This window comes from Balaenoptera physalus (genome assembly GCF_965194825.1).
Source record: "Balaenoptera physalus genome assembly, chromosome: 7".
Lineage (NCBI taxonomy): Eukaryota > Metazoa > Chordata > Mammalia > Artiodactyla > Balaenopteridae > Balaenoptera > Balaenoptera physalus.
This window is the reverse complement of record NC_138886.1, coordinates 73,999,195-74,027,062: the sequence shown is the minus strand read 5'-3', so window position 1 is coordinate 74,027,062 and position 27,868 is coordinate 73,999,195. Positions and strand designations below refer to the sequence as shown.

General features: G+C 37.1%; 1 protein-coding gene and 1 long non-coding RNA gene across 3 annotated transcripts in view; both read left to right on the top strand.

Moving 5' to 3' along the window:
- LOC309664781 overlaps positions 1–27,868 on the top strand; it is a 630,188-nt gene that overhangs the window by 337,093 nt on the left and 265,227 nt on the right. The gene's annotated exons all lie outside the window — the stretch shown is intronic.
- TUSC1 (tumor suppressor candidate 1) lies at positions 17,381–19,661 on the top strand. The gene has a single exon (XM_082470516.1). The coding sequence runs from the start codon at positions 17,715–17,717 to the stop codon at positions 18,327–18,329; it is 615 nt and encodes a 204-aa protein (XP_082326642.1). The 5' UTR covers positions 17,381–17,714; the 3' UTR covers positions 18,330–19,661.

The following is a 27,868-nucleotide window of genomic DNA, read 5'->3' as shown; positions in this document are numbered from 1 at the left end:
AAAATAAAGGAAACCTATTTTTGAATACTGTGCATGACCAGATTTAGCAAATGTTGATAGCTTGGAAATTCCTGATACTTTAAAGGAAGAGGGGGAAAAAAATACAGTTCTGTGCTAGAAAGTTCTTAGTCTGCACATGTAACTTTATTTTTATAGATGTAGTGATTAAAATCTTGATTAATTGTTCCAGGAAGTCTAACTCATAAAAAACAAACTTTCCGATTATCCAAATAAGTGCACACACAAATCAAAATGCAGGAATGATATCTCTATGTTTAACTCTCTTCTCACTAAAATGTTATGAGATTCTGTTCATTCCCTTTTTCTGTTGATACACATAACAGTTTAGACATCTGGATTTGAGCTATATGAAAAGCAGGGGACAGCCATTAGAAGGAATAAGTAGAAAACATGTGCAGTGAATATTTGTGATAAAACAAGCCATTTCATTATCCACATGCAGTTGGAGACTTTTTTCTACTTTCTCATCTTTGGCAGAAATCAATTTAACTCTCTTTCACATCAATAGAACATCTCCTAGATGAACCCCTGAGGTGGGTCTATAAAGGGTATCTGATTTTTTCATTAATGCAAAGCTATTAAAGCCATAAATAGGGCTTAACAGCATTCAACATTCATTGCAGAAGGGCTCCTCTAGCAAAGTAGTATACAGAAAAAAAGAACAATTTCCTATAAATTCTGGCATTTAAAGGTGGGAAGTGATCTGAAAATTGTACGATGGAAATGTAGGTTCTAAGGACGAAAATAGGACAATAGTGGTCAGATCTGAAGAATTCACTTTTTTTTCCAGATCAGGTTTAATTTTGCTTACACTATAAATGGATACACACATACTTGATACTCTAAAAATACACTGTGTATATTTACTTGCCACAGATGTCTGATGAGTCACTGTACAATATGTTTGGGATAGGTGAAAATGATTTGAACATCTAATGGAATAGCAACTAAATATAGTATTTTAAAATAAATTACAGAGGTTAAACATCCTGAGACATTTTAAGGTTAGCTCTGCCTAATTGATAAACAGGGTATTCATTTGTCTTTTTTCTCTGCATTTCTCATTTTTTGAGATCAGATAGCTTGTTCTACCAAATAATTTCTGAGATAGCCCATCTTCTTTCTAAATGCTCCTTTTTTTTTTGAGACGAAGAGTTAAGAGTAGTAACTAAGGTTAGTGTGAAATGTCTAGGTTAACATATTAACTAACTAATAAAACCTAGACGTTATGTTAGGTGTTGGAAATATAATAGTAAAAAAACATGGGCCTTGCCCTCACAGAGCCTATAGCCTATTATAGTCCAAGTAAGAACATATATATATATATATGCAGGTTGTTAAAGAGCTATGAGGGGCAGCAGTAGGATGCCAAGAAGATAACGAGTGGGTGAAGTGATCAACTCCTATAGGTAGGTAGTCATGAAAGAGTTCCCTCCTGAAGTTTGAAGAGAAAACCATATGAAAGCTAGCAGAAGAATACTCTAGATAGAGAAAGGAGCTTGTCATGTCCAGGGATCTGAAAAGAGGCCAACGTAGCTAGAGTACAGTGCAGAGAAGTTCAGATAGGAAACAAAAAAATGGAAGTTGAGAAATTGGAGTTTTCAGTGACGAAGCTGTATGGCAAAAGCAGATGGCATCCGGAGGGATGGGGATTGGTAGTCAGAGGTAGAAAGAGGAAAGTTTAAACTTTCAGATGTATAGCAGCTCTAGATGATTGCAAAGTTTGCAGTGTTACCTAGCAGACCTGGGGGATGAAGTGGCAACATTGTGAGAGTTATCGAATGAAAAGATGTCAAGGAATGTTAAGAGAAGGCTGTTAAAGGGTCCTCATGGTCTTTGAGACCAGGCTAAGTATTATAGAAAGCAAAACTCTTTTAACATATGGGAACTATACATTTTGTTATTATGCTAAATTCAAATCTCTATGATTAGAACATCTTTACTAGTTTCTAAATGGGCAAAACTTATTCAAAACATTAAGGATGTTCAGTTTTCTTCACGTACATATGGGATCGTGAGAAATTTGTTGTACTTTGACTGAAACTGTCATTCAGCAACCAATTGTCTGTATTGTAGCAGAAACAAATAAGCCAGTCATTAAAATAATCAGAGGCAGTGATTCTCAAACTTGCCTGAATGTAAGAATCACCTAGGATGCTTGTGAAAAGTGAAAACTCCTGGGTCTAATCCCAGATTTACTGACTCACAATCTTCTGGAACAGTGTTTGGAAATTTTCATTTTTAATAAGTACCCTAAATAATTCTTTTTTTTTAAATTTTTATTTATTTATTTATTTATTTTTGGCTGTGTTGGGTCTTCGTTTCTGTGCAAGGGCTTTCTCTAGTTGCGGCAAGCGGGGGCCACTCTTCATCGCAGTGCGCGGGCCTCTCACTATCGCGGCCTCTCTTGTTGTGGAGCACAAGCTCCAGACGCACAGGCTCAGTAGTTGTGGCTCACGGGCCCAGCTGCTCCGTGGCATGTGGGATCTTCCCAGACCAGGGCTCAAACCCGTGTCCCCTGCATTGGCAGGCAGATTCTCAACCACTGCGCCACCAGGGAATCCCTAAATAATTCTTAAGATCAGGAAAGACTGGGAAAAGCTGCTGTAGTGGAAATACAACATACTATGAATGAGGAAATATGAATTCTAGGCCCATTTCTCAGCTAACCAGCTTTTGATCCAATTACTTAATCTTTCTTGGTCCTCAGTTTCCTTTTCTACAAAATGATTATTTTGAGGCTCATCCATAAAAGTTTCCTAGCATCAGCACTTCCATCTATGGTCTGTGTAGGAAATTTTCCATATACATTAAGTTAATAGTTTAAGTCTTGTAACTTCAGGGAACATTTAAGAAAACAGAAAATTACAAGTGATTTGCTAAAGATTCCATGAAATTAATAAGAAGGCATTTTTCTTATTTTCTGGTATTTTCAAGGACTGGCCACTTTACCATATCTTTGTGGAAATAATCTAAGAGATTTTCTGGCTCTCTTCTTTTGAATCTCCTTAAAAGTTTCCACTGAAATAGCTAATCAAAAGAAAAAACAACTCAGTAAAAATTAACAGTCTTAAACCCCAAATATATTTATTAAAATAACTATTCTTATAGTCAAAGGAAACCATGACAGACAGCAAAAGAAATATAATTTTTAACAATAATGTTTTATATTAAAACATGTTTTATGTTTTAGATTTAAAAGGCATGTGTACCACTAGTAATATAATATAATATAGCTCCTTAGATGTGTAGTACAGTGTTTTTAAAGCTGTGGGTTGCAGTGTATTAGTGGATAGGAACCAAAAATGTTTTTGCAGAGTAAATTGAACACAATAAAAAAATCAAACACATATAGTAGGTTAAGTATTATTTTGTGAACGTTCTTCTTCAGGTATATACTCATATATATAGACATATTTTTGTATATATGCATATCTATAAACACATGAGATTTTATACAAAATGAATTTCTCGCTGTGGTCATACATATATAATATGCATTATTTACTGCGATATTACAAATAATTATTAGTTTTGGATATTAAGTTAGACCTGTGAATACTGTGCCTGAAAACTTGAGGGAAAAAATATATCTCAGGCTCCAGTGAAATATGAGCACGAACTCAGTGAGCTCTGACACCACACAGTTAGTATTCTGTCTCCAGATATCCAGGTATGAAGACCCAATAACATTGATGCTTGGCACCCGAATCTAAATGAAGCACAGTGTTATAAGGGAAAGTCAACCCTGTTCAAAATCATACTCAACGCTCTTTACTACCTACCTCATAGGTAGATTGAAATGTCAGTGTCCATTATTTGCTGTAAACTTCTTGAGATCAGAGACCCTGGCTTCTGTTCAAGACAAAATCAGTTTATTTTCATTGGTATGGGGAAAACCTGAGGATTTCAACTGGATTTACTAATTTTCTTTCAATAAGTAGTGATATTTTAAAAAGAAGAATTGACCGTAGCTCCTTAATTTGGCATATACAAGTGTTTATGAATTTGAGGAATATATTTAGATGAAAAACGATTTGGCTTCCTTGCATGTCTTTTCCCTGAACCTGATACATACAGCCCTATGTCAGGTCCAGAACACATGACAAAAAAGCAAGTTGTTGGGCCTCCAGTGACAACATGGAATTTGAAGTTCTAAGAACTAGATGTTCATTGAAAAATTGAACTGCAACTTGCCGAGGTCAGAGAGTGACATTTTCATAAATTAATGCTATCAGAAGCTGCTGGAATTTTCACAATTGTCTTATTTGAAACCAGCAGACGTTTCAGTAGAGGTCATACTGATTATGCTGGGGGTAAATCTGAAGACTTCCAATGCATGTAAGAGTTTTATCTGAATACATAGTGATAAAACTCAAATATAGATCTATATTTATGCTTCAGAAAAACCCTATATTTGTATGCTTAGTGCCTCTTCAGTTGCTCTAAAATATGTTTCTCTTTTTACGTACTTAAACTTACATATCTCTTTTGGTAGTTTTTATCTAGAAGTAACAAAAATCTTAAACTATAAGTTTCAGTTTGATAGACATAGATTTGCACTGCAACTAGACAATGGAATAAGAAATGATAAAACTACAGTGAAGAAGTGACAGAGGCTAACAGAAAGAGAAGGAGAACTAATTTTCCACTTACTTTGACTATGTAATAATTTCTGAACAGTTCATACCTGGGTGAACCCTGAACACAGGAATTGATTGGGAATTATTAAATATTTATTTCGCGTTTTTCATTTGCCATTAGGTCATTAGGTATAGGTCATACATGAAGAATATTCTGAAACCATAATAAGGATTATGATTCTAAATATTCTATTAAACATTTCATTATGTTAAAAAAAATATGGGAAACCAGGACAACTCCTCTGGGACATGCAATGAAGCCTCTAAGTGGGAAATAAGAATAGGAAATCTTAATATGCCTGTAATTTTTCTAATCATGTCTTTATCTACCGGAACTCATATTCTCTCACTTCCCTCACTTCCCTCCCCTTTAAACCTTTGCAAGATGGGTTTTAAAGGAAGTGATCAATTCCAGTTCATCATCCCTGAACAGAGATGAAGTTTCACTGGCAAGAAGGATCTAGGGTAGTAGTTTCCAGCCTTTCTAGCAGCAAACCTACTGCCCAGTTCCCGGAAATACAAAACAATAATGGGAACAAGAAGTTAGAATTTCACTTACTGACAGTGTAAGATTCCACGGGAGCAGAGATCAGTGCCTGCTGACCTGGCAGAGGACAGACTGCCTGTGGGTTGCTCCCAGCCCTGCCCCATCCCTGGCCAGGGAGCCTCAGAGTGGTTTGCACAAGGACCCTCAGCCCTGCTGGAGGCCATGAACGTGTCTTTCACTTTCTTAGGGAGTAGCACTATCTGTACGCTAAAATAGAAAACAGCAGACTGAGATGATAACCATCAAACTGTCACAAAGTAATTTAAATTAAATTTTAAAATATGCAGACAAACAAATCAGACAGCACATTCCCTGGGAATGGAATGTAAAGCACATTTGCACTCGCAGATACTCCCCATTTAGTCCTGTTAGCAAGTATGTCTGTCCTAGCCTTCATTCTGTGGACTTCAATTACTATATTTTTCTAAATATGAATAGTCTTTTTCCTTAAGTCACATTCTGATGGATAGGTCTGTTTTGACACCCCTTCGTCTCATCTCTAGACAGATGCCTCTTGCTTGTGAGGTGGTGGGAAAAAATTTGTTTTTTGCAAGTCAGTGCTGTTAAAGCAGACAGAGTTCCTTCTCTTGGACTCTACCCTGAAACCTCTAAATCTCTAAGCAACAATAGGCTCAGTTGACAGTCCTGATCTGAGATGTTTAAGAGGATTTTAGAAAAGATTTGGCTTTTGTTTGTTGTTTGTTGATATCTGGAATAACGGGAGAGTATTATTTCTAGTCTTTCAAACAAAAGCTTTCAGAGCTTGCTTTGAGAGTAGGACTGGTGATTGGGATGCTTCCATCTCATCCCACTCATTGGATCATCACTAATGTTACACTGCAGAGCTGGCCAAATGGTGGTATATTTCTCAGTAGCAAGTAAATAAAGGGAAGTAAATGACCAATAATTTATTCTACACTTGTTATAAGGAACTCAAATTACCTAGAAGAAACAAATGTGTCTCTATCATTACCACATGCTGTAAAAAGATAAAGGTATATGGGAATAATTATTTTCAATTGCATAAAGAAAAATGTATATATCAATGCCTTTATATTTCATATATGTATAACATGTCATCCATTGAAAAACAGTAACAGACCCAAAACTTAACGTGTCATGTGGGTCATGAGATAGTTCATGAGATTATGGATCTGAGGGAATATATTCAATGATTTGTCCAAAGTTAGCTAGAATTAACAGCGCAAGCAAAGAGGTATTGTTACCTCTTTCACTTAGCTACAGCTAAAATACTGAGTAATAACACTCAAACAGTTTAGGGGTATCCAAACAGTGTTGTCCTTGAAAGGTAAGAACTAGCCTCTACTCTTTGCTTTCTCAATAGCTTGTGGAAGAAATTGAAATTAGATCTTCCACACTTTAGTAGGGGAGCACTGCGTTGAGAAAGTTTTAAAGATTGAATCCAAATTCAACCTTAGCAAGGAAGAAAGTGTGATTAGTGATATCTGCATAGGTACTGAAGGGGGAGAGAGTACTTGCCCTGTGTCACTTACTTGCCATCTCTTATTGCCGTATTATTGCCAACACATTGCTTCTCCATTTTATCATTCAGCTATCTATCCATCTACTTTAAAATGGCATATTGAACTTCAACTATATGAACTTCTGGGCTATATCCTAGGAAATTAGAATCTATGTTGTAGCCAAAATACACTCAAGAAAAATTAAAACCTAATATTATGCAGGACCAGCCTCTAATTTCCTTTCTCCTCTGTGTGGCCACTATTTCAGATGCATGCTTTTCAGATGTCCTCTTTTCACTCCATTATTCTCTTTTGAGGTACACAGTCTTCTCCCACTTCTTATTCTTTGCTTCTTCACAATCTCATGAAAATACTTTTCTCTCAGTCTGTAAATAATTACTCGTGAGCTCTTTGATGTAGTTTCCATTTAACTAAAAAGTGGTGACTGGGTGATTGTATCTGCTCAGTGTCCTCAGGGATGCTGAGGTAATTAACTCCACCTACTACACTGGCCACATTTTTGCCTATTGCTAAGTCCTCAGTGTTTTTTGTTTTTCTGTTGTTGTTGTTTTAATATATTCTAGCTGCTTCCTCATCAACTGCCTGTTGGTCAAACTTCCCCTTTAACTTACTGCTGTCTCAGGTTTCATCATGGGGAGAATCTAATGATACAGGAGATGATTAGAAATGTAGACAATTTTTTTTACTCTTTAATTCTCTTATTCTTTCTTTCTTTCTCCTGTCTTTTTTTTTTTTTTTTTGCTTAAGATTGAAGTTGCTTTGGGACTAGAAAAACATCATGTAGAATCAGTTCCCTAAACTCTAAAAGTTTTTAAAGTGCTTAGTCAACACTATAGTATTTTCTCCCAAGTCTTGTTTTATTGTAGCCTAAATTCTACTGATTAGGTGGATTGTTGTTTTCTTCTTGGTGAATCTCTCTCTAAATCTGGATATTTCCTGCAGATATGATCAAACTAAGCCACTGTTTATCAGTATTTGAACTCCAAAGTCCTCTTATTTTCCTAATATTTGAAAAATTAACCTTGGTAAAAATAAATTCAGTAGTAACTTCATTTTTAATAATCAAGAATTTTTATAAGTTAACAGCTGAAAAAAGAACTGTTGGTCACCTCTGGATTCATTTTTTATTCAACAAATATTTATTGAGCACCTATATTATCCTAGATAGTATAAAAGGATAAACAAATCAGATATGGGCTCTGTTTCTTTGTATCTTACAGACTGGCAGAATAGATAAACAAAATGTAGTATTAAAATGGAACTTACAGATCAGTGGAAAATTTAATAAAATATAGTCAAGGCTAATTGTCAACATTCTGAAGTAAGCGAATAGAGTGAAGGGATAGACAGCAAAGATGGTTGTCATCTAGGAAAACCTTGATGGAAAGAATATTTAACTTGAGATCTAAATGATTTTTTTTAATAATGACAAGTCACACAGAGCAGAGGAATAATACATTCCAATTAGATAGAAATGAATGTTCAAAATCTCTAAAGCAGGAAACAATTTGACAAGCTCCAAGAATTAAAAGAGGCCAGCATGGCTAGAGTGTAGTAGAAAAGTAGGTAATAAAAATAGATGAGTCTTAAGAAGTACACAGGAGCCAGGGATTATTCAGGAATTTGTAGGCTATGATAAGAGTTTTAGATTTTATTGGAAGCATAATGGGAAGCCACTGGAGGGTTTTATGCAGAGAAACAGCATGCTCATATTCATGCTTGCAAAAAGTCACACTGGTGGCTCTGTGCACAAGGGATTTGATAGGGTAAATATTGAGACCAGCAAAGCAGTTGCAGCATAGGCCAGATGATAGAGGGTAGTGCTTTGGACTAATCTGTTGTCAGAGGAGATGCTGAGAAAAACCAAGATTTTTTAGAGGAAGAAATGAACAACTGGAGATGGATCTAGTACCAGGGGTGGGAATGATAGGGAAGAAGAAGGAATCAAAGACGACAGCTGGCTTAAACCACAAGATGGATGGTGGTACTAATTGCTGAGATGGAGAAGTCTGGGAGCAAAACAGGTTAGGAGAGCAGGGCAGTGTAAGAGTTTCATTTTGAAAATATTGTTGGAAACACCTGTGAGATAGTCAAGAAAACACGTCAGGTGAGAATCAATGTATGAAGCTGGAACTCAGAGTAGAATTTTGGGGTTGAGAGAGAAATTTGGAAAACACTAGCATAGAAAAAAAATAAGGTTATTGGATTGGATGAAATATTTAATTAATATTTTTAATGATATAGGAATCCAGCATAATCTAAGAGCTTGTAAATTTAGAGATTACAATTGTAATGGCAATACATGTTCAAGTTCCTACAGTGTGCTAGGCACTTTATATATTTTAAGTTTTTAAAATACTGGTTCATAGTTGAATTTATTAAATACTACTTGATTGAATGAATGTACAGCCTTCACTAGAACAAATATTTTATCTCTTTGAAATATGGTAGAACTTGTTCTCATCTCAGCTGAAGTGCCTAAACTAGACATTGATTATAGGCGCATACCTGTCTGAGAGGCTAAACCATATCGAGAACCTTCATCAAGGGATTTGAACTGGGAAACTGATTCACTGTCCTGTATATAAGAGGGCAGCATGATCAGAGAGAAGACTGGGGATATGAACATCTTGGAAGAGTCTAACAGACAGTGTTTTCCCGAGGTTCCCGCTTCCTACATATTCTAAGTAAAAGTTCCTCAGAAGAGCCACAGCTAGATCATGTGAGTAGTCCACAGAATGGAAACTGACATTCAGCCTGAAGCAGAATACTCTAACTGCAGAAGCTGACATTCTTACTGTATGCTTCCACAGGTGGAGTGTAGTGAGACGCTTGGTGTTTGTGGGACACTGTTGCCTGGATAAATCTTAAAGGTTAAAGGTTAGCTGAAGATGACTTCAGGAGGGTGGGTGAGGAGGTAAAGCATGGAAGAGAATAAACATCAATTTCACCCTCCTTTTCCATTAAGGCTGGTTAATTCCAATCTGGGGGGAATGGGTAGTGACAGTGCTGTGAGGAGATGAGAAACAGGGAATTGGATGAGCGTTTTAAGTTTTGGATTATATTGCAGTGGACTTTTAATATCTGAAAATGAGGACTGTTCATTAATATTCAGAAGTAGTTGTAAATTAATGGTTCTTCTCGAGATACTATATAAGGGAAGGGAAGGAAGAGTGACAGAATGGGTTTGAGGGGCAGTGGTAAAAGAAAAAATAAATTACTTGGTTTTTTGCACCCTTCTGAAGATAGCTGGTAGGTAACTTAGTTCTAATTAGAAATCATTCCCAGACTCCTATTACTACCTTCAGTGATGTGTACGTAGCTGGAGAACTCAGATTGAGCCAGAATCACTATTTTAGGTACATATGCTTAAGAATAAGAGGGCCCTATCTGTTCAAGGTTGATTTAAATAAACAAAACACCCGGACCGGGCGCACTGTGGTGGAGCCAGGGCCGGGGCGGGGGCCGGGCCATGACCATGGGCGCTCCGCACCTCGCCTGCCTGCGTCCGCGGTCCCTCGCCTCCAGCCCGCTCCGGCCCTGGCCCCCCGCACTCCTGCGGCTTGACTCCTGCCAGAACTGGAGCTCCCAGAATGCCTCTTCCCCGGCCGTGGTGAGCCCGCTGGTCTCCAGGACGTGTTCCTGATTTGAGATGAAACCATGAAGAGAAGATAAAACAAATAATAATGCTTTTCCGCAATCGCTTCGTGCTGCGCTGCTGGCCTTCGTGAGCCTCAGCCTCCAGTTGTGAACCAGCACTGCCAACCACACAGGAGGTGTCTCAGGAATGTTTAAGTGAATGAATGAATCTACACCTGCTCTGGAAAGCAGGCTGACCCTAATTCCCTATCCTTCTGGCACTGTGTACTTGAAGCCGAGAAAATATTTGTGCAATGCCGGCAGTTGTGTTTTTGCTGCCACCTACCTGCCCTCCACTTTCCATCTCACCCGGATGGGTGGGAGACAAGTGCTTGGCCCCCATCACAGCCTGGGACATCTCTGTGAGGAGGTGGCATTGCTGTCCCTGTTTGCATGATGGAAGGAAGGGCAGGTGGCTGCGAGAGCAGGATGTTTGAATGTGCTTAGGGACGTGGAAAAGACTTGGCATTTGGAATAAGTGGTTTGAAGGGAAGAGGCTTTGAGCAAGTTTCTCTGCTTCACCTCCAATTTGTGACATATTCCATGCACACATCTACTGCATATGACAGGCACTTCTAATAGTAAAGAGAATTAAAAATACTCACTTTATCCTAACAGCATAGGGAAAGAGGTTAAGAGAAGATACTTGTTTAAAGTTTAAAGATACTCCAGATGGTTAATGAAGTGTTAAAAAAAAAAAAAGAATCTTTTCCAGAAAGTGTGTTAGGACTGTCATTCATTTAATTGTTTATAACTTTTCATTAAAAACTTTCCATCCTGTCATTGGAGAGGTAGGATGTTACAATCAACCTTGATTGTTATTCTGAGACCCTGACAGATTCTGAGACGAGAATGTGGGTTACTTGTGCTTGCTGCGTTTCTCTTGCATGAGGTGGTTTCCGCATCACTGAATTGGCCTGTGTGTTTCGCTTATATAACTCTTCTGAAAGTACCTTCTGTTTTAGGAGAGACAATTTTCAGCCGTACTTTTTTTAGGGAAAATTTTGCAGGGTAAATTGGCCTGCCTGGGTCTGAGGTCTTTATTCTTGAATACGTTGAAATTCGGGAAGATATTAAGATATCAACGTTCTTACTGCTCTTCTGCTTCTAGATAAACTGTAACTTTGGAATTTAATAATTTCTGTGACGATCGAGTTAAATTGCTTTATTTTTTAATTGCTTTATTGGTTGCTAATTATTATGGTGTAAGAAACTGGACTAATTCATAATACAAAGGTGTCTGCTTAAGTAACACTTATATTTTCATCCTTACCCTAAAATATATGGCCTTTTTTCTTAAAATAAAATAAACAAAACAAAACAAACAAACAAAAAACTGTTTCATTGGCATGAAATCAAACATAGAGAAAATGCTGGAAATATGCAGAGTGATCTCTTGCATTTTCTTTTCTATTATCAATTTCACCATGGCTTTCTGAAGATTGAGACCAATAATTATAGTAAGAAGTGGGGTATACTGATTGTCCCAGAAAGGTCTCCAGTAGACCTTTCTGTGATAATGGAAATGCTCTCTATCTGTTCAATCCATCATGATAGCCACTAAGCCACATGTGACTACTGAGAACCTGAAATGTAGCTAGCGTAACCTAAGAACTAATTTTTAAATTTTATTTAATTTTAATTCATTTAAACTGAAATTTAGATAGCCACCTGTGGCTAGTGTACAGCACAGGTCCAGACCCTTTAAGGAATAATGCTAATCTACAAACATGTAGCATGGAGACGCTACTTTAGAACTAACAAAGACATTTCCCACTTTAAAAAGTCTCCATTTTGGACTTGTTTTGGCCAAGTGTTCTGTGTGGATACCTTTTGCTCTTAGCTACATTACTTTCTGCTTAACCTATAATGCTCTTGCCCTCTTTTATTAGTCTGGCTAGTGCTTTTATATTTAAAGGAAGGAGGGTCTTTCCCCCACTATAGAAAGTATCCTAATTAAGACAGATAAGTCATGCTGCTTTTGTTTATGTCACAATTTTCCCTGTAGCTAGAATTAAATGATGCTGTCAAAGGGCAATGCCAGTGTTTGATGGCTTTTAATATTTTTGTCCATATCAAAAGATTAAATAAATGCAATCAATATTCTCAATTCCTAACTCTCTAGTAATTATTCCAATAAAGAGATATTCATGCTACCAAGCATCAATACGTGCTCTTCATAGCCCTAATAAATCTGCTCCCAGAAAATAAAACCGTGTTCAGCTAGGGCTTTAGAGAGAATGTTAGCAAACCCCAAGCTCAGAATGTGATTAACTAAGTTTTTCAGCACATGGAGCTTACAAAATATGCATTTTTAAAACCCAAACATTTAATGAGAACTATCAAAAAATAAAAATCATATCTGCAAAGGGGCTGCATATTATATTTGGGGCAGCTCCTTAAGCAAATAACTCATATGGGGAGTTTAAATACCACTGGCTCTTCACAAGAACTCATTCTATAAATGTCTGATAAAATAAAAACAACAAATTAATAATAGTATCAAGAGTTAATGTGTAATCCTTGCTGGCTGACTCTATTTTAAGATTTTTAAGAGCTCTTCCCAAGAACCCCATGAGGTAGATACTACTTTATTCCATTGTACAAATGAGGCAACTGTGGCTTCAGAAGGCTGCCCAAGGTCATACATCTGGAGTGGGAGGGTTGTGGTGTTTATGAAATCTGGGTATGTATGTCTTACTCCAAAACCTGTACCTCTTACTTATTACATATTCAAAAATCTACATATAAAGACCCACTATATATTAAGATAAGTCTTTAACAAGGCTTGTCATTAACAAGGCAGTGCCAACCTCCTTCCTAGTTCAGTCTGAAAATTGTCAGCATTCTAAAAACCTTTTTTGGTGAGTTTCAATTAGCTCAGCTCTTGGATATATAGGTTAACTTTATTGACTTACTAAATGGTTAAAGTTTTACTTGGCAAAATCATCCTTTAAGATTATATAAGAGAATGAGGAATTAATGCTTTCAATATCCTAGTCATTCAAGAAATATTTGTATCGCACTCTCACACACACACGCACAATATAAGCTGCTCCAGGAACTCATATCTTGTACAGATCTACTTGTACAAGAAATATTAACTTGTACACGAAATATTAACACAAGAAATATTAACTCATATCTTGTACAGATCTACTTGTACAAGAAGGACCTCAGCATCAATTTACTGGAACAGGTATTGCAGTACGTTATCAATGTCTAAAAGAGGGAAAAACACCTTGAGTTCAGGGGATCTAAGACAAATGTATGAAATGGTAGGGTATAAACTTTCCCTGGATGGATTCTTTACAATCCAGATAAGTGAGACAAAAAATGAAACGTACTGTATGAACAACAAGGATTTATTTCTCATAGTTCCATAGTTCAGAGGCTGGAGAGTCCAAGAACAAGGTGCCAGTTGACTCAGCTCCCCATTGAGGGCTCTTTTCCTGGCTTGCAGATGGCCAACTTTCGACTGTGTACTCACAAGGTGGAAAGAGAGAGGGGAAGGAAGCTTTCTGATGTCCTTTCTTTTATGGGCACTAATTCCATCAGAAGAGAGTCTCACCCTCATGACCTCCTCTAAACCTAATTACTTCCCAAAAGCCCCATCTCCAAATACCATCACATTAGCAATTAGGGCTTTGACATATGAATTTTGGAGGGGGTACAATTCAGTCCACAGACCATGCATTACACCCAAACTCCAGGACAAAAGACTCTCGGTAGCAGCATGAATACAGCAGCAGAGGAATAATGGAAGGTAAGCACAGAAACACCCAGGGCATCCTGCCAGACTAAGGAGTTCAACATAATTATACAACCGACCTTGGTCAAAGTTGTTAACCAAGTTCATTTGATGATATATTATAGGATGTTTTAAGGAGAGAGGCAACAGAGGCATTTGATATAGGATGACTTGTCCCAATGTGAGTGTGCCATAAATTACCTTAACATATGATTCATTTGATAAGAAATGTGGTTCAAAATGGAGAAATGAGAGTCAAATAAGTATGACAATAAAAGAATCTTAGAAATCAACTGGGGATACAGGAAACTATGTATGTAATAGGGCCTCTTTCTCAAGCCAGCACTTAGAAATATATACCAGAGAGTGTATATGTGGAAAAAAATAAAAATAAAGAAAACTTGTTTGGAGGATGGGAGAAAGGGGGCAATGAACTCAGCTGTCATTCAAAGTTGGTTTTGAGAAGTACTAAAGTGGAAGTGTAAGGCGAAAAAAACAGTGCCACTCCAGTTTGCTGACAGCTTTTCTTAACTCCAGTATTTACAAAAATGTTGGTGTGAGGCATTATATTAAGAAGCACAATGACTGTCACCTCATCTATTCATCTTTTTTCTCTTACGTAAAATGAAATACAAGTTGTTGAATAGTTAGAGAATGGGCAGTGAGGGTGTGGAGAGAGAAAAAAATTGATAATAATACTTATAAAAAGTCCCCTTTTTAGTCCCCCAAAAACTAAAAAGTTGCTGTTTCAGGGAAATAGCAAAATCAAGTACTCTAAATTACCTACTTCCACTTTTTCTGCTCTTTTACTACAAATTTTATAACCTTAGTCAAGGAATAATCTTTGGCATTAGAGTTTTCTAAACACGAAGTGCACATAGTCCGTTGGAGTTTTTATTTTTATTTATAAAACTGTCACATTTATTATAGGGGAATTCTTATCTCTTTTTCTTGAGTAGGAGTAGCTTAAAGAACAATAATTACAATGTCAGAAAAATGCAATCTGTGTCCTTTGAGCCTTTTTTCTCTTTAGTAAGCAAGTAATTTTACTGCTTACAAGCTCCCATTTTTCAAAGAAAGCACAAGTGTTTATTTTATGTACATTTTCTAATTAAGAGCTTATGTTTTTCTATATTCTCTTCTTTGAAGGATAATTGCTTTTAAATTTTATCATTTCCATAATTTTTTTCTCTAAGATTTCTTCATTTTACTTTCATATATATGTTATATTATTTGTGCAATAATATTTTCGTATGTAGTCTACTAACAAATAATAGTCGGTAGAACCATTTTTACTAACTTTTGTCCTACTATATTTAGAAATGCTGTAATGTTCATCATCAGGTATACAATTCTTGACAGTATTCTAAGTGAATTTAAATATATTTAAATACAAGGAATAATTTGGGCAGTGATCATTTTAGTAACTCTATTCCAAATCATCTTTCAATTTAGAGATTACATCCATTGTCTCTACCTCCTATTTGGGAAGATGGGTGGAATCTCCATTAACCCTAAGGTGAATGTTCATTGCTTTGCACAGATAACCTTCATGATTGTGATTGATAATTTTTGCTGGATCAATTTTCTCTCCCCACCCTGGTTTTTTCTTTTTTTTTTTTTTTTTCTTTTTGCCCTTTTCTTTCTTCCCCTCCTTCCTTTCTTTTAGTAAAATAAGAATAGTTATGTATGCCACGTGCCTGCAGAGTGGCAGAATTAGTGGATTCTGTCTTTTGGGAGTATATACATATAATCAGATTAGTTACTGTAAAATACATAAAACAAGCTGACAATTTTACTGGATCTTCTGCTTAATGAGTTTTACCTGCTTTTCATGATATTTTATATTACTTCATTAATTTATCAAGGCAAAAGAGAGCACTTTGGGGTTGGATCGGGTTAGAGAGTAGGACATGGAGGCCTTCTCATATAACCAGTGTCAGTGTTCTTTAGGAAACTCAGTATAGTTCATTACAGTGGTTAGGTACAAAAATTTACGAGATATTCTACAAAGGAAACAAAGCAGCTTTAATCTGATAAATTGTAAAAAGAGAATACTAGTAGATTTACTAATGTAAGGGTAAGAAGAGTGAAGCCAACAAAAAATAAAAGACACTAGTACTCAATTCATAACACCCAAGGGGTGACTGAATCTTTCTTATGCAGTTTCTCTAACTTGTGTGGCATATCTATCTTCTTATCTCAGGGCTCCCTAAAGCTCTTGTCTGAAATCGGGAACTAATCACCTTTCCTTACACACCAGCATTTTTTCTTGCAGTCTCTATATACACCATGGGAAAAAACTTATTTTTTGTTCAATAATACATAGAAAAGTTGGTGTATGTCTGCAACAAAGTTTTCACCATCTACTTTTAATGGAAATTAAGAATGATATGGTCTTTTCTTTCATAAAACTAAATTTATATTTCTTAAAATTCTGAAGTTATATATCCTACTTTTTGATTTCATGAAATGATAATGACAATTGAGAGATTGTGTTTGTGTTTGTGGTGTTTTAGGATAAAAGTTGAATTATTCTGTCTTTTCCCCTAGTTACTTACCTTTATTTGTACTGTTCAAGGAAAACCCCAACTGTGAACCAGGTTTCTTAAATGCTCTTCTAGTTCCTTTACTTGTTCCGGTGGTTTGAAATCTTCAGTTAACCTAAGAATTACCTGAGACCTTGTTGAAAATATAGATTCTGGCTAACACCTCTCTCTCCCATGAGATTCTGGCATCAGTCTTATCCTTAATTTACTTTGCAATTATCCAATTATTGTGTAAGTTGAGTCCCTTAGAAACAAAGAGTGTGATTCATTCAATGAGCTGTATCCACCCAGAAATTTTGGAATTTACTGAGTAAAGTTTCTTGAACGTGTGAGACACATTTTGAGTTTCATAGGTTTTGTTAACAGACCTGAGCACATCAAGTACGTATAAGCTAGTTTCTATAGACTTGCAAACAATTTGCCAAGTGGAACCCTGGCTGTCCACAAACTGGGAAATGCCTATATTCTTTTGAGAGCTACCCGTTCCCACTTGAGGGCCTCATGACAGGTGCTCAGCTCCACTCTGTTGAATGTTTCCTTAAGCTTAGAGGTAGGTTAAACTGCTGGGTTCTAAATAAACCCGTTATAGCTTTTCAACGTGCCCCATAAAGCTGTCCCAGAACTTCTCATTGTATTATTATTTGCTTTGAGATTGCCCTGTAAAAGGCAAGGTAACTGGTGGTTGCGCTGGAGACAGGGCGAGGCCGGCTGGTTCCTGCAGTGCCCTGGCCCGCGCCGAAGAGCCCTGGCAGAGCCCGGCCGAGGATACACGCTTTTCCCCGCGCTGCCGAAGGGCTGAGCCGCAGGGCGCTCCCCAGGGGCATTGTGTGTGAGCCGGCCTGGAGATCGCAGGCCCAGGGGGGCAGCTCCACCCGAGGAGACAAGACACGCCTCAAACCGGGCAAACTCCCGGCCTCCTCTGGCCCCAAGCCAGCAGCCGCCGCCCGCCACCTCCTCTCCTCCTGCGCTGTTGCCCCGACTGCCCTGCCGGGCCCCGAACTCGCTGGCGCCTGGGCGCGCGGCCCCTCGGCCCAAGGGGCTGGCGACGCGGTTGGGACGATGTGGCGCATGCGTGGTGGCGCCACCAGGCGCGGGAGCTGCGGCGGAGGGGACAGCCGCGGGCAGGGCCGCCCGGGCCGCGTTCGTGGGGGTGGCGGCAGCGGGGGCTGGCGAGGCCGCGCGGGCGGCGCCCGACAGCAGCTGGAGGAGCGGTTCGCCGACTTGGCAGCGAGCCACCTAGAGGCCATCCGCGCGCGGGACGAGCGGGACCGACAGAACGCGCGGCTGCGTGAGGAGAACGCCCGACTGCGGCTCGAGAACCGGCGGCTGAAGCGCGAGAACCGCAGCCTCTTCCGTCAGGCCTTGCGGCTCCCCGGCGAGGGTGATGACGGGGCGTACGCGGAGGCGGCGAGGGCGACCCCGGGCCCCGAGGAGGCCAGCACGAACAGGAGGGCTAGGGGCGGCGGCCCCGAGGACGAGCAGGGCAGCCCCAGGGCCCTGAGAGCCCGGCTTGAGAAGCTGGAGGCCATGTACCGCCGGGCCCTGATGCAGTTGCACGTCGAACAGCGGGGGCCGCGCCCGCGTGGGGACAAGGAGGAGCCCTGTCCACGCAGACCCGACTCAGGCCAGCGAACCCCGGAGCCGGAGCCCGAGCCCTCGGAACCCTGGCTGTAGCCGGAGGCCGCAGCCCGGGGGAGGCGGGGCTTCGCGCGGGCCCCTCCTCCTCCGTTCACGGTTGCCCCCAGGTAGCGCGCGCCTGAGCCGCGCGCTCCCGCCTTCTGCCCGGCCCGGTCACTTCCGGGGGCGCGTCGCGTTCGGGCGGCAGAGGCTGAGAAGGGCGCTGGGCCATCTGAGTCCCTACGTGTACAAAGCAACTTTCTCTGGCCGCTGCTCGTTTCCGTAGAGAGAGGCCAGGCAGCGGAGGGGCGGGTTTTAAAACAGCAAGAAATGGGTGCCAGTCAACACGTCCTAATGCCTGAACTTTTCTGAGTGTTGTGAGGACCTGTGGTATTTTTTCCCTCTGTTTTGGTTCTTTGAGGGATGAATAATACATTTTGAATTGGTTGAGTTTGTTCATTCTTCAGTCTCCCAAAGCCTCCAGCCGCTCTCTCTTATGTGGCCAACATTCTAAGTATTTGGTTTGTTTTTATAAGTCGGTGTTACTTGGATAGCCTATGAAGTACCACCCTTTTATGAAAAAGGTGATATATATAATTTAGAAACTCATGTCTGCCCTGGCTCTGGTCCTTATACATCTAATATATACTGATTTGTTTACCCCACTCTGCTCCCCTCCCCCAGCCCTGGGAATTTTTAAACTATCTGCCTATAGTATAATTCTTTGATCGGCAAATAAATTTGGTGCACTGAAAATAACCTAAAGCTATCCCACGACTGTTATTTAAAGTGTGTGAAATGTTTCCACGTTTCTTTAAGAAATATACATGTATGTATATATTATACCTATTTTTAATATCAACTTGATTAGCCTTTGTAAACTAATTTTCTTTTCGCTTTATGAAACAGTGATCTTTTAAAATAATCTAAAGATTAGACAGTCTAAACATTTTATATTTTTATACATTTTAGACTTGACAGCATAGCAGACAGCTACTTTGCCTAATATTACTAATGTTTAAGAATTTTTAAGAAATTATGAATTATATGTATATCAGAAGTCCCAAAACAAAGTGATTTAAGTCTCAGTTGTAATTTCAGTGCAGGAAAAAAAAAATGTGATTATCTTAAATATTCTAAAATCAGTTGATTGTACTTTGTTAACGAATAACACCTTTGCCTAGTAATGAAGAGGATACCATTGTACCTGGTAAAAATCATAGGTGTAAAAGGGTGTTTAAGTGGTGGAGAACACTTCAGTTTAAGGAGGCAGAAAAAAATGAGTTTCTGTTACAGCTAGAAAAAAATCATGAGTTAGAATGTTTGTTTTATTTGTGGAATATTCCAGAAGTTTCATAGCATATATTATAAAACAAGTTGCCAAAGAAAGTAGTTTTGAGATTTTTTCTAATCCTGGGTATTGAAGACACTTTGTGCATTTTGCTTAAAAGTAATTGATAGTTTTGAACATTAAAATCTTCCCCTATGACCAAGAAATATGAGAAGAAACTTGGTGAGAATAAGTAGGTATATGAAAAGTATTTCTATCCCCTTTACGTCGTTTTCTAATAGCGAAAGAATTAAAACATTTTTAGGAGGCAGTAGGAATTGAAGAATGGAAAAAAGCATATTGGCCCTACTTCTACTTTGGATGTAAATTAGTTAATCTCTCTAAGCCTTAGTTTTCTCACCATTAAAATGAACATACCATCTACCTTAAAATGTTATAAAAATTTTATTGAAATGCTATCTGCAGAATACCTGCTTCAAAATAAGATCTATCAGTAAGAATTATAATCCAAATTGTGAAATTTCAAGTGCATATTTTACTGTCACTTTACTTTCCTTCTGTATTTTGTTCCTCTATGACTTTATGGGTATTAGCAGATATGTATATTTCGAATGTGTTGACATTTTTCTCTCCTTTTAAACAAACAGGGGAGATAAAGCCTTTATAATAAGGGAATAATACAAAAAGTTTAAAATATTTCCTGATTGTGGCAACTGGCAATTCAAGAACTAAGCAAAATATTTAGTTTAACTAGTTTTAAACACCCTTTGTTTTAAAATCATGTATAAGTATGGTGAAAAAAACTTTTGTAATAAGGCACACACACAAATGAGGAATTTTTTTGAGCATAATTCCTGAAAAGTCTTAAAAATTCTGAAACCCAAATGCCCCTATAAATGGGTTAAGGCTCAACTTTGTTGAATTTCCCCAATGATACCTGATGAGAAGTATCATGTAGTAATATAAAAGATGTTTTGTTATATCAAAATATGTACCTGTTTAAGAAATGGGTAAAGTTGATTTTAGAAAAGTTTTGTCTAGGCTCTAGTTTGATCTAAAATAACCTAAAACTGCAGATTATCATACTTTGTTACAATGACATTTTCATAACTTCAGATTTGTTGTGCAATGAAAAGAGGGCTTATAATAGAAATGAGCAACAAAAATATGTGTCATATTAGCAAGCAAATTCAGTGAGGAGGGTTGGCATTTTTTTAATCAGCAATCTTTATTGCTGCTACTCACAAACATATACCATCTTTATGTTTTTATCTGTAAAAATTAGGATGTAAATCAAAGCAGTATAAAATGGGGTCTTTTGTAGATCATAGAACAAGCTGTCCTTGCTATACTTCTTGAACATAATGAACATTCAAAGAATACTTGAAAATATTCTTTGTATTGTTTAGTCTTAGACATAGATTTGCCAATTTATGAGTATTGCCATGATGAAACTAATGCCAAATTATTCAATAAATTAAATCATCAGTATATACTAAATAATTGTTAGCAACATGATTTTGATCCCAGTGCCAAAATACCATTTTCTATTTTGATTAAAGGAACAGATTTTCACTGAGAATTTGTCATAAAATCTTCATGAGTGAATGAAAAAACTTATTAATATTTCTGTTCAGTGATTAATTGATCAATTATAAGTTCTAATTTTTCTACTATAAACTTGCTTTCCTGATATATATTTTACCTATCTGATATAGACACTATATAAATCTATTTGTGCAATGGAAATACGAACCAAGGAAAACTGATAATACCCACGTCTGACTTTATGAGGTTATCGTGCTCAAATTTCAGATTTTACAGCTTAAACTAAGATTAGCATCTCTTAATGATTTGAATTAAACTATATTGTGTTTAATCCATAGGGGATTTTGCTTATTAAAAAATTCATATGCAGAGTTGACTTGTCAGTATAGTCTTTGCATTATTCATGTTAATTTATTAGACTTTAGAGAAAATTTGAGAAAGACTTTAGAGAAAATTTGAGAAAGGACAGCAGTGAGTTTGTTGGCGCTTAATTCTTGTCTGAGTGATAGGCATTCTACTCTAAAAACTGAGTTCTTGGAGAGAGGAACTTGAACAACAATCTACCGCAGACCTCATACTTGGGACTGATAAAAATCTTCCATGGCCTTTCATTTTTCCAGGTATCCTCACTTTATTTTTGATTCATTTTAAACTTAAAACCTCCATTGTATTTTAAACTTAATGGGTCTGACTTAAGTTATGGTGAAGACTCTGTTGCTAATAACCAAGAAACCCAACAATTCAGTGACTATTAAAAACAAGATTTTTAAATCTGGTACATAAACTTCCTGATTCAGGTGCTTCAGGATGTCAGGAAGCTATGCTCCACACGGTCATTCAGGGTCTCAGATTCTTTTTATCATGTTTCTCTACCTTGCCCAAGGTCATTGTTTCATCTGTGTGGTAGAAATAGGTTACTTGCAGGTCCAGGTTTCAGCATATGGGAAAGGAAAAGAAAGGCTTGGCCAAGTGTGAAAGTGATATAAATTCCCCTGGTCACATTCTGCTGGTAAAACCTTATCACATGACCCATTGACCCTGGCAGCTATCCTGTGATCATAAGAATAGCAGTTCAGAGAGATGAAAGAAAACTTATATCTTAATAATATCATTGCAGCTCTGGTTATCACACCCAGAGTCTGTCCTACATCTGGACTTCCAGTTATCTTAGGAAATACATTTCCTTATTGTTTAACCCACTTTGAGTTAGGAAATTCTCTTAGTAGGAGTAAAAATGGAATACTATACAACAGTAAGAATGAACGCTATGATGACACATGAAAATATGGGTGTCTCCCAAACAAAATGTTGAGGAAAAGAGGCCAGACACAAAGAACATAAAATGGACAAAACGTTAATATCTATATCTATCGAGAACTCTTATAAATCAAACAAGGGCAATCATCCCAATGCAGAAAAAGGCAAAAGAACTTACAGATCCTTTATATTAGAGAAAAACTGGATAGCCAATAAACTATGGAAAGATTTTCAAATTAATAGTAATACAAAAGTAAACTTAGATGTCCTATCTCTTACATTCCATAACTCAAATAATCAGCATTTGCCTAATGGCTATAGGAAAAAAATTATAAATCATTCTGAATATCTTTTCCAATGCTCCTTGTATCTAAATGGTTATCAAATCGTAAAATTTTTTGCCTCAAAAATGCCTTTCACAGTTTTTCCTTTTTCTTCATTCACAATTTTGGGCATAGGTTATCTAAGGACCTTTGTTTCATTTTGCATGAGGTAAACACTAAGGAATGCAAATTTATTTTAATTCAGAGGATAAATTGGTGTATGTACTATTGACCAATAATTTTTAGAGTAGGGTATGCAGGTATGCTGAGAGCAGGTTAAAAATCTCAGGTCTTCTATTTACATTTATTTTTACCTCATGCTTTTAAAATTTATTCTTTCTGTGTGTGTTCTAAAGTGTTCTTAGTATAGTAAATGATATACGCATTTTGTTATGTGCTCAAAAATATTTATAGATCCTGATAGAGTCTAAAGAATACTACACTGAGAGTCAAAAGCTCATTTGCAGGGTTTGTCATTGATTAGTTTTGGACCTCAAGAATATTACTTAATCTTTTTAACATGGAATTTTTCTTAAATAGGAAAATTGAGTAATAGAATGTATCCAAATATGCATCATAGCTAGGTTTGTTATGAGACTTAAATTAGATATTATAACTAAACTTATATTTTATGCTTTAAAATACAATACTACCAAAGTAAGAAAATTACTGTTTTTGAAAGATAATTTTTCATGTTCCTTGGTTTTTGGGACAAAAAGAATTAGCTATTAAAATTATTTTAGATTTTTGACATTTTTTTTTATCTTCACAACTACTTTTTAAAGTTTAGGATTAATTCATCAGAATTTTTCAGTGCGTATCTTTTTGCTTGGCATTTTATACATTTCAAGTGAGAAATCAGGGCAGGTGTGTATCTATCAAGTATAAGGAGGCTACCGAATTAACCTGCAAATCCCCAAAGTTATATTAATGAATCTGTGTGCTTCACAACCTTTTCTGAGAAGAATAAAATCACTTTTATTGAGGCACATTAGCACTACTAATAATTCTAAGACCTGAAAATACCTGACTGTGAAGTTGATTATGTACTCAAACAGAAAGCTATAATCAAAAGGTTTCTGAATCCTCTCCTTCAACAGTGTTTTTTTTCCCCATATTATTGATGCAGATGTTGAGTTTCTTAACAAAAATGCAAAATAATTGGGGCTGAAGACTTCCTTTAGCCAAAAAGAAATTTCCACATTTTTAGTAAGCAATATATTTCATGATGAAATAAATTCCATGAATTATTCTTCTGATACCAAGATTCAGTAGCATAAAATAAAAACAAAATGTCCAAAAATAACTCCCAGATATCAAACATTTGCCTTCCAGATCCACTCTCTATTCTTCTCCACCTTACTCTCTTTTTTACCACATTACTGGCCTCCCTTGGTCCTTGGGTTTCAGGGCAAGATTGGTTTCTGGCTGGATTTGGCCATGGAAATACTAGCAAGGGCAGAAGCAGGAAGTAGGGTTGGGTATGGGGTTGCTACAGTTTAGCTGCATCCCGCCTATCAAGGGTCACAGCTCCTATAAGTCTGCCTTCTCTCAGAGCTCTCTTTCTCCAGGTTCTGGTAAGGTCTCTAGCCTCTCACCACTTCTGCCCAAGGGGTGGTGAAGTTTTCCGTAGTAGGTATTACTACCTTCAGAGTACTGCTCCATATCCTTTGGTTTCCCTAAACCATACCCAGTTTTTGCAAACAGCCCTTTATTGAACCATTTAAAAATTACTCACCTTCAGTGTGCCATTTTTTTCCTGTGGGGACCCAGGTTGATTCAATAAATGAACAGTGACTACTGATATTGATATTGATTTGCATACTTTTACTTTTATTGTATTTAATTTAATGCATCTTGAAGATTCCATGGAGCAAAATGATATATCTCAAAATCTGATCTTCAGTTAATCTAGTTTGATGCTTTCTTGATTTAACTAACTCAAAACGTACACATGAAAATTAGGTTTTACAATTAGATACTAGGTATATATTACTGGTTACAGGGTTTTTAAAAATTGTATCCTCAGTGATTCAATATCATTCAACAGATATTTATTTTTTAATAACTCATGTATAAAATCTTTGACCATTAGTAATACAATCTATGAAATCATTTCTTCCTTTGAAGTATTTAACATCCAATGCAAAGATGCAGACATATAATGTAAAATAGGAAATCAGGGAGAAAATATTAACGACCCAAAGTAGGAAGAACAGGATTCACATGAAATGTTATTAGAGCTAATTCTTAAAAGACACATAGGGGATCAAGTAGATGGGTCTCATGGGATGATTATTTAAGACTTAAGGGAACATGAGCAAAGGGATGTGAATAGAAATGTATAGGGAATGCTCTAGGAATAAAAAAGACTGTAATATGACTGCAGTGAAGGGTATAGAGGATTGAGTAAAGCAGACTGTGGTCAAATAGTGAAAGACCTTAAACTCCAAATGAGAATTTAATCGTTCAATGGAGAAAAATCAAAGTTCTTTGAGCAGGTGATTGATTTAGAATTGTAGAGTAGCTCATATCATGATCAGGTGTAGTTTTAAGAAAGATTACACAGGCAGCAGATAATTAGAGGAAAGGGGAAACTGGAGGTAGGAATACCAGTAAAGAAATTAGAGGAATGGTACAATTAAGTGGTAACAGTGTTTGAACATGATCAGTTGTTGGGGAAGAGTATGTTTCTTGATTTGTTTCCTCTGAAAGCAGAGCTTGTTACAAGGCAGTAGATAAAGATGATACAATTATGGGGGAAACATCTACAGCTATAAGAGATAAAGACCAAAGAATAAACTTAGAGAAAAGCGTATATTCAAAGAACTAACAAAGGCCAACAAAGGAGACTCAAAAGAGTAGGCTAGAAATGTAAGGGGAAATCTAAGAGATTGTAATTCCTGAAACCCAGGGAAGATAGATTTGATGAAAGAATGAACTGTTTAATACTACAAACAAGTTAAGCAAGATGTGATAGAGTCCAAATAAAAAATGGTCTAATTGTCCATTCATCCCTATATCCATAGCCATTATAAAGTAATTTTACAACTCTACCTATGAACAGATGGAGCTTCTTGTTGCTCCTTGCTTTGGCCAGTGGAATGCAACTGAACTGACAATGTCTTTGTGTATAGGACTCAATAGACCATGAACACTGCTATACTTTCTTAGAATCTTGTTGTCACCACATGAACAACGTTAAGCTAGCATGCTGGGTGGAATGAGTGTAAACTGATCACTCCTGTTACCCCAGCCAATGGCCAGCCAACTATCTTCAACCAGCCAGTTACCAGTCAGTCAGCTAATCACACAGATACGCACAAGCCCTGTATAGGTCAACTCAGCCAGGCCCAGGTCAACAAAACCACTGACAAGTAAACTTGTGATCAACAATTAATGGTTCTATTAAGTCATTAGATTTGGGGAGCAAACTCTTAGATTATAAATTGTTGAGCAGTTACAAGGAATTTGGCAATGAATATTTTTAAATAAGTATCTTAAAGAGAAGAACAGAGTTGGAAAAGTTGCTGAGGGTATTATTATTTGTATTCTGTGTATGGAATGAATTTGAGTATGTTTCAGGAGAGATGCGAATAATGGAAAGTGAGATGAACAGCCCAATGGAAGAAGATATAAAGAGGTAACATGTTCTCATGAATGGATTAACTCAAATGCACAGATGATTAGAATAGTCTGGTAAAGGAATAGATTAAATTCTTATTGAAGAGGAGGTAAGGAGAAAAGAGCAGGTGATATAATATAGAGAAAGAATGAGGTTGGAGACAGGTAGATTGAGTGAGGTCATGTCTTTTCAATGAAACAGTAAAATCATTTGTTGAATTAAGTTAGCTGATTTTCTGCTCTAAAAGTGGAGAAAACTTTCAAACACTGATGAAAGATATTTAAAGTGTGGTCAATTGGGAGATAAATAAAAGGACGGCTGAATGGTTCTGAGAGCCCAGGTGATTCTGGATATCAAGAAACACGCTACAAGTGTAGAAATCATATTGGCCATTGGGAGAAAAAACACGCAAGAGAAAACTCTGAAAGATAACCTCAAGATGCACAAGAGAACTTTTTATTTCTAAAGTTGGATTTCACTAAGCAGTCTTACTGGTAACTGAATTCTGATGATTTCTTTCTATATGTTGTGTATCTTGAATTAATCCTATTAGGATAAGTATAATTAATTAGATCATGCATGTGCAAATTTGAAAATTTCATAATTTTGGAGTCTTGGCAGTGTGTGTGGGGTGGAAGGGAGGGACAAAGTGGAGACTTGACAATCAGGACTAGTGTTGGGAAAGAAATATAAAATATTAATAAGAAATGTAAGGAAAACAGTGCCCTCTCTTTGTTTATCAGGCTTAACATCAGGATTGTGAAGTTGATGAGAAACAGTTCTTGGGTCCTTTGTGCAGAGATGGCAAACTGTCTCTGTATCTGCAGCATGTTGATCAGAGGAGGATGTTGATAAAGGCAAAGAATGAGGTACATTTATACAGGAAGGGAAGACTGGATTTTTATGGCAGTCTCTCAGGATTTCCTTTCTTTAATGTGCAGTCAGAAGAATCAATTGGATTCAGTATCTTTACTTATAGCATAGTAACATCAATTCAGAATTGTTGAGAAAATCAAAAGAGATGAGTGTACATGAAAGCGCATTGAAAATCTAAAACCTGATACAAATGAAAAGGATTTGCTAAAGCTGACAGCAACAATATTTAAGATAACTTTTATTAAAATTTGTTTTTAAATGATACAAGGAATAAGCCTTATCATATTGCTTAAAAATAACTGGTTCTGTCTCAAAATGATCAAAGCAATTAATCTAAAACGTTTGTCATAAGAGATTAAAATAATACCCTGAGTGTTACACGTTATAAAATTGTGGATATACTGTTTCAATGTATGTACACAGCATTCACCAAGGAAACCTAAATTCAATTACTTCTAACCCCACCAGCCCTGCATATCTTACTGCTTCTATCATGCAATGTTTATGTGAACTATTTTTATTATCATTTTTTGTACCACTTGAAAGTCCTTCATGATGAGGATTATTTGCTCTGTTGGTCTACATGGATATTGATAGGGCATAAAGCCAATGACACAGAATTTTTGAACATTGATATGTTCTCCCTGCTATCTTAAACAGGGAAAGAAACAGCATA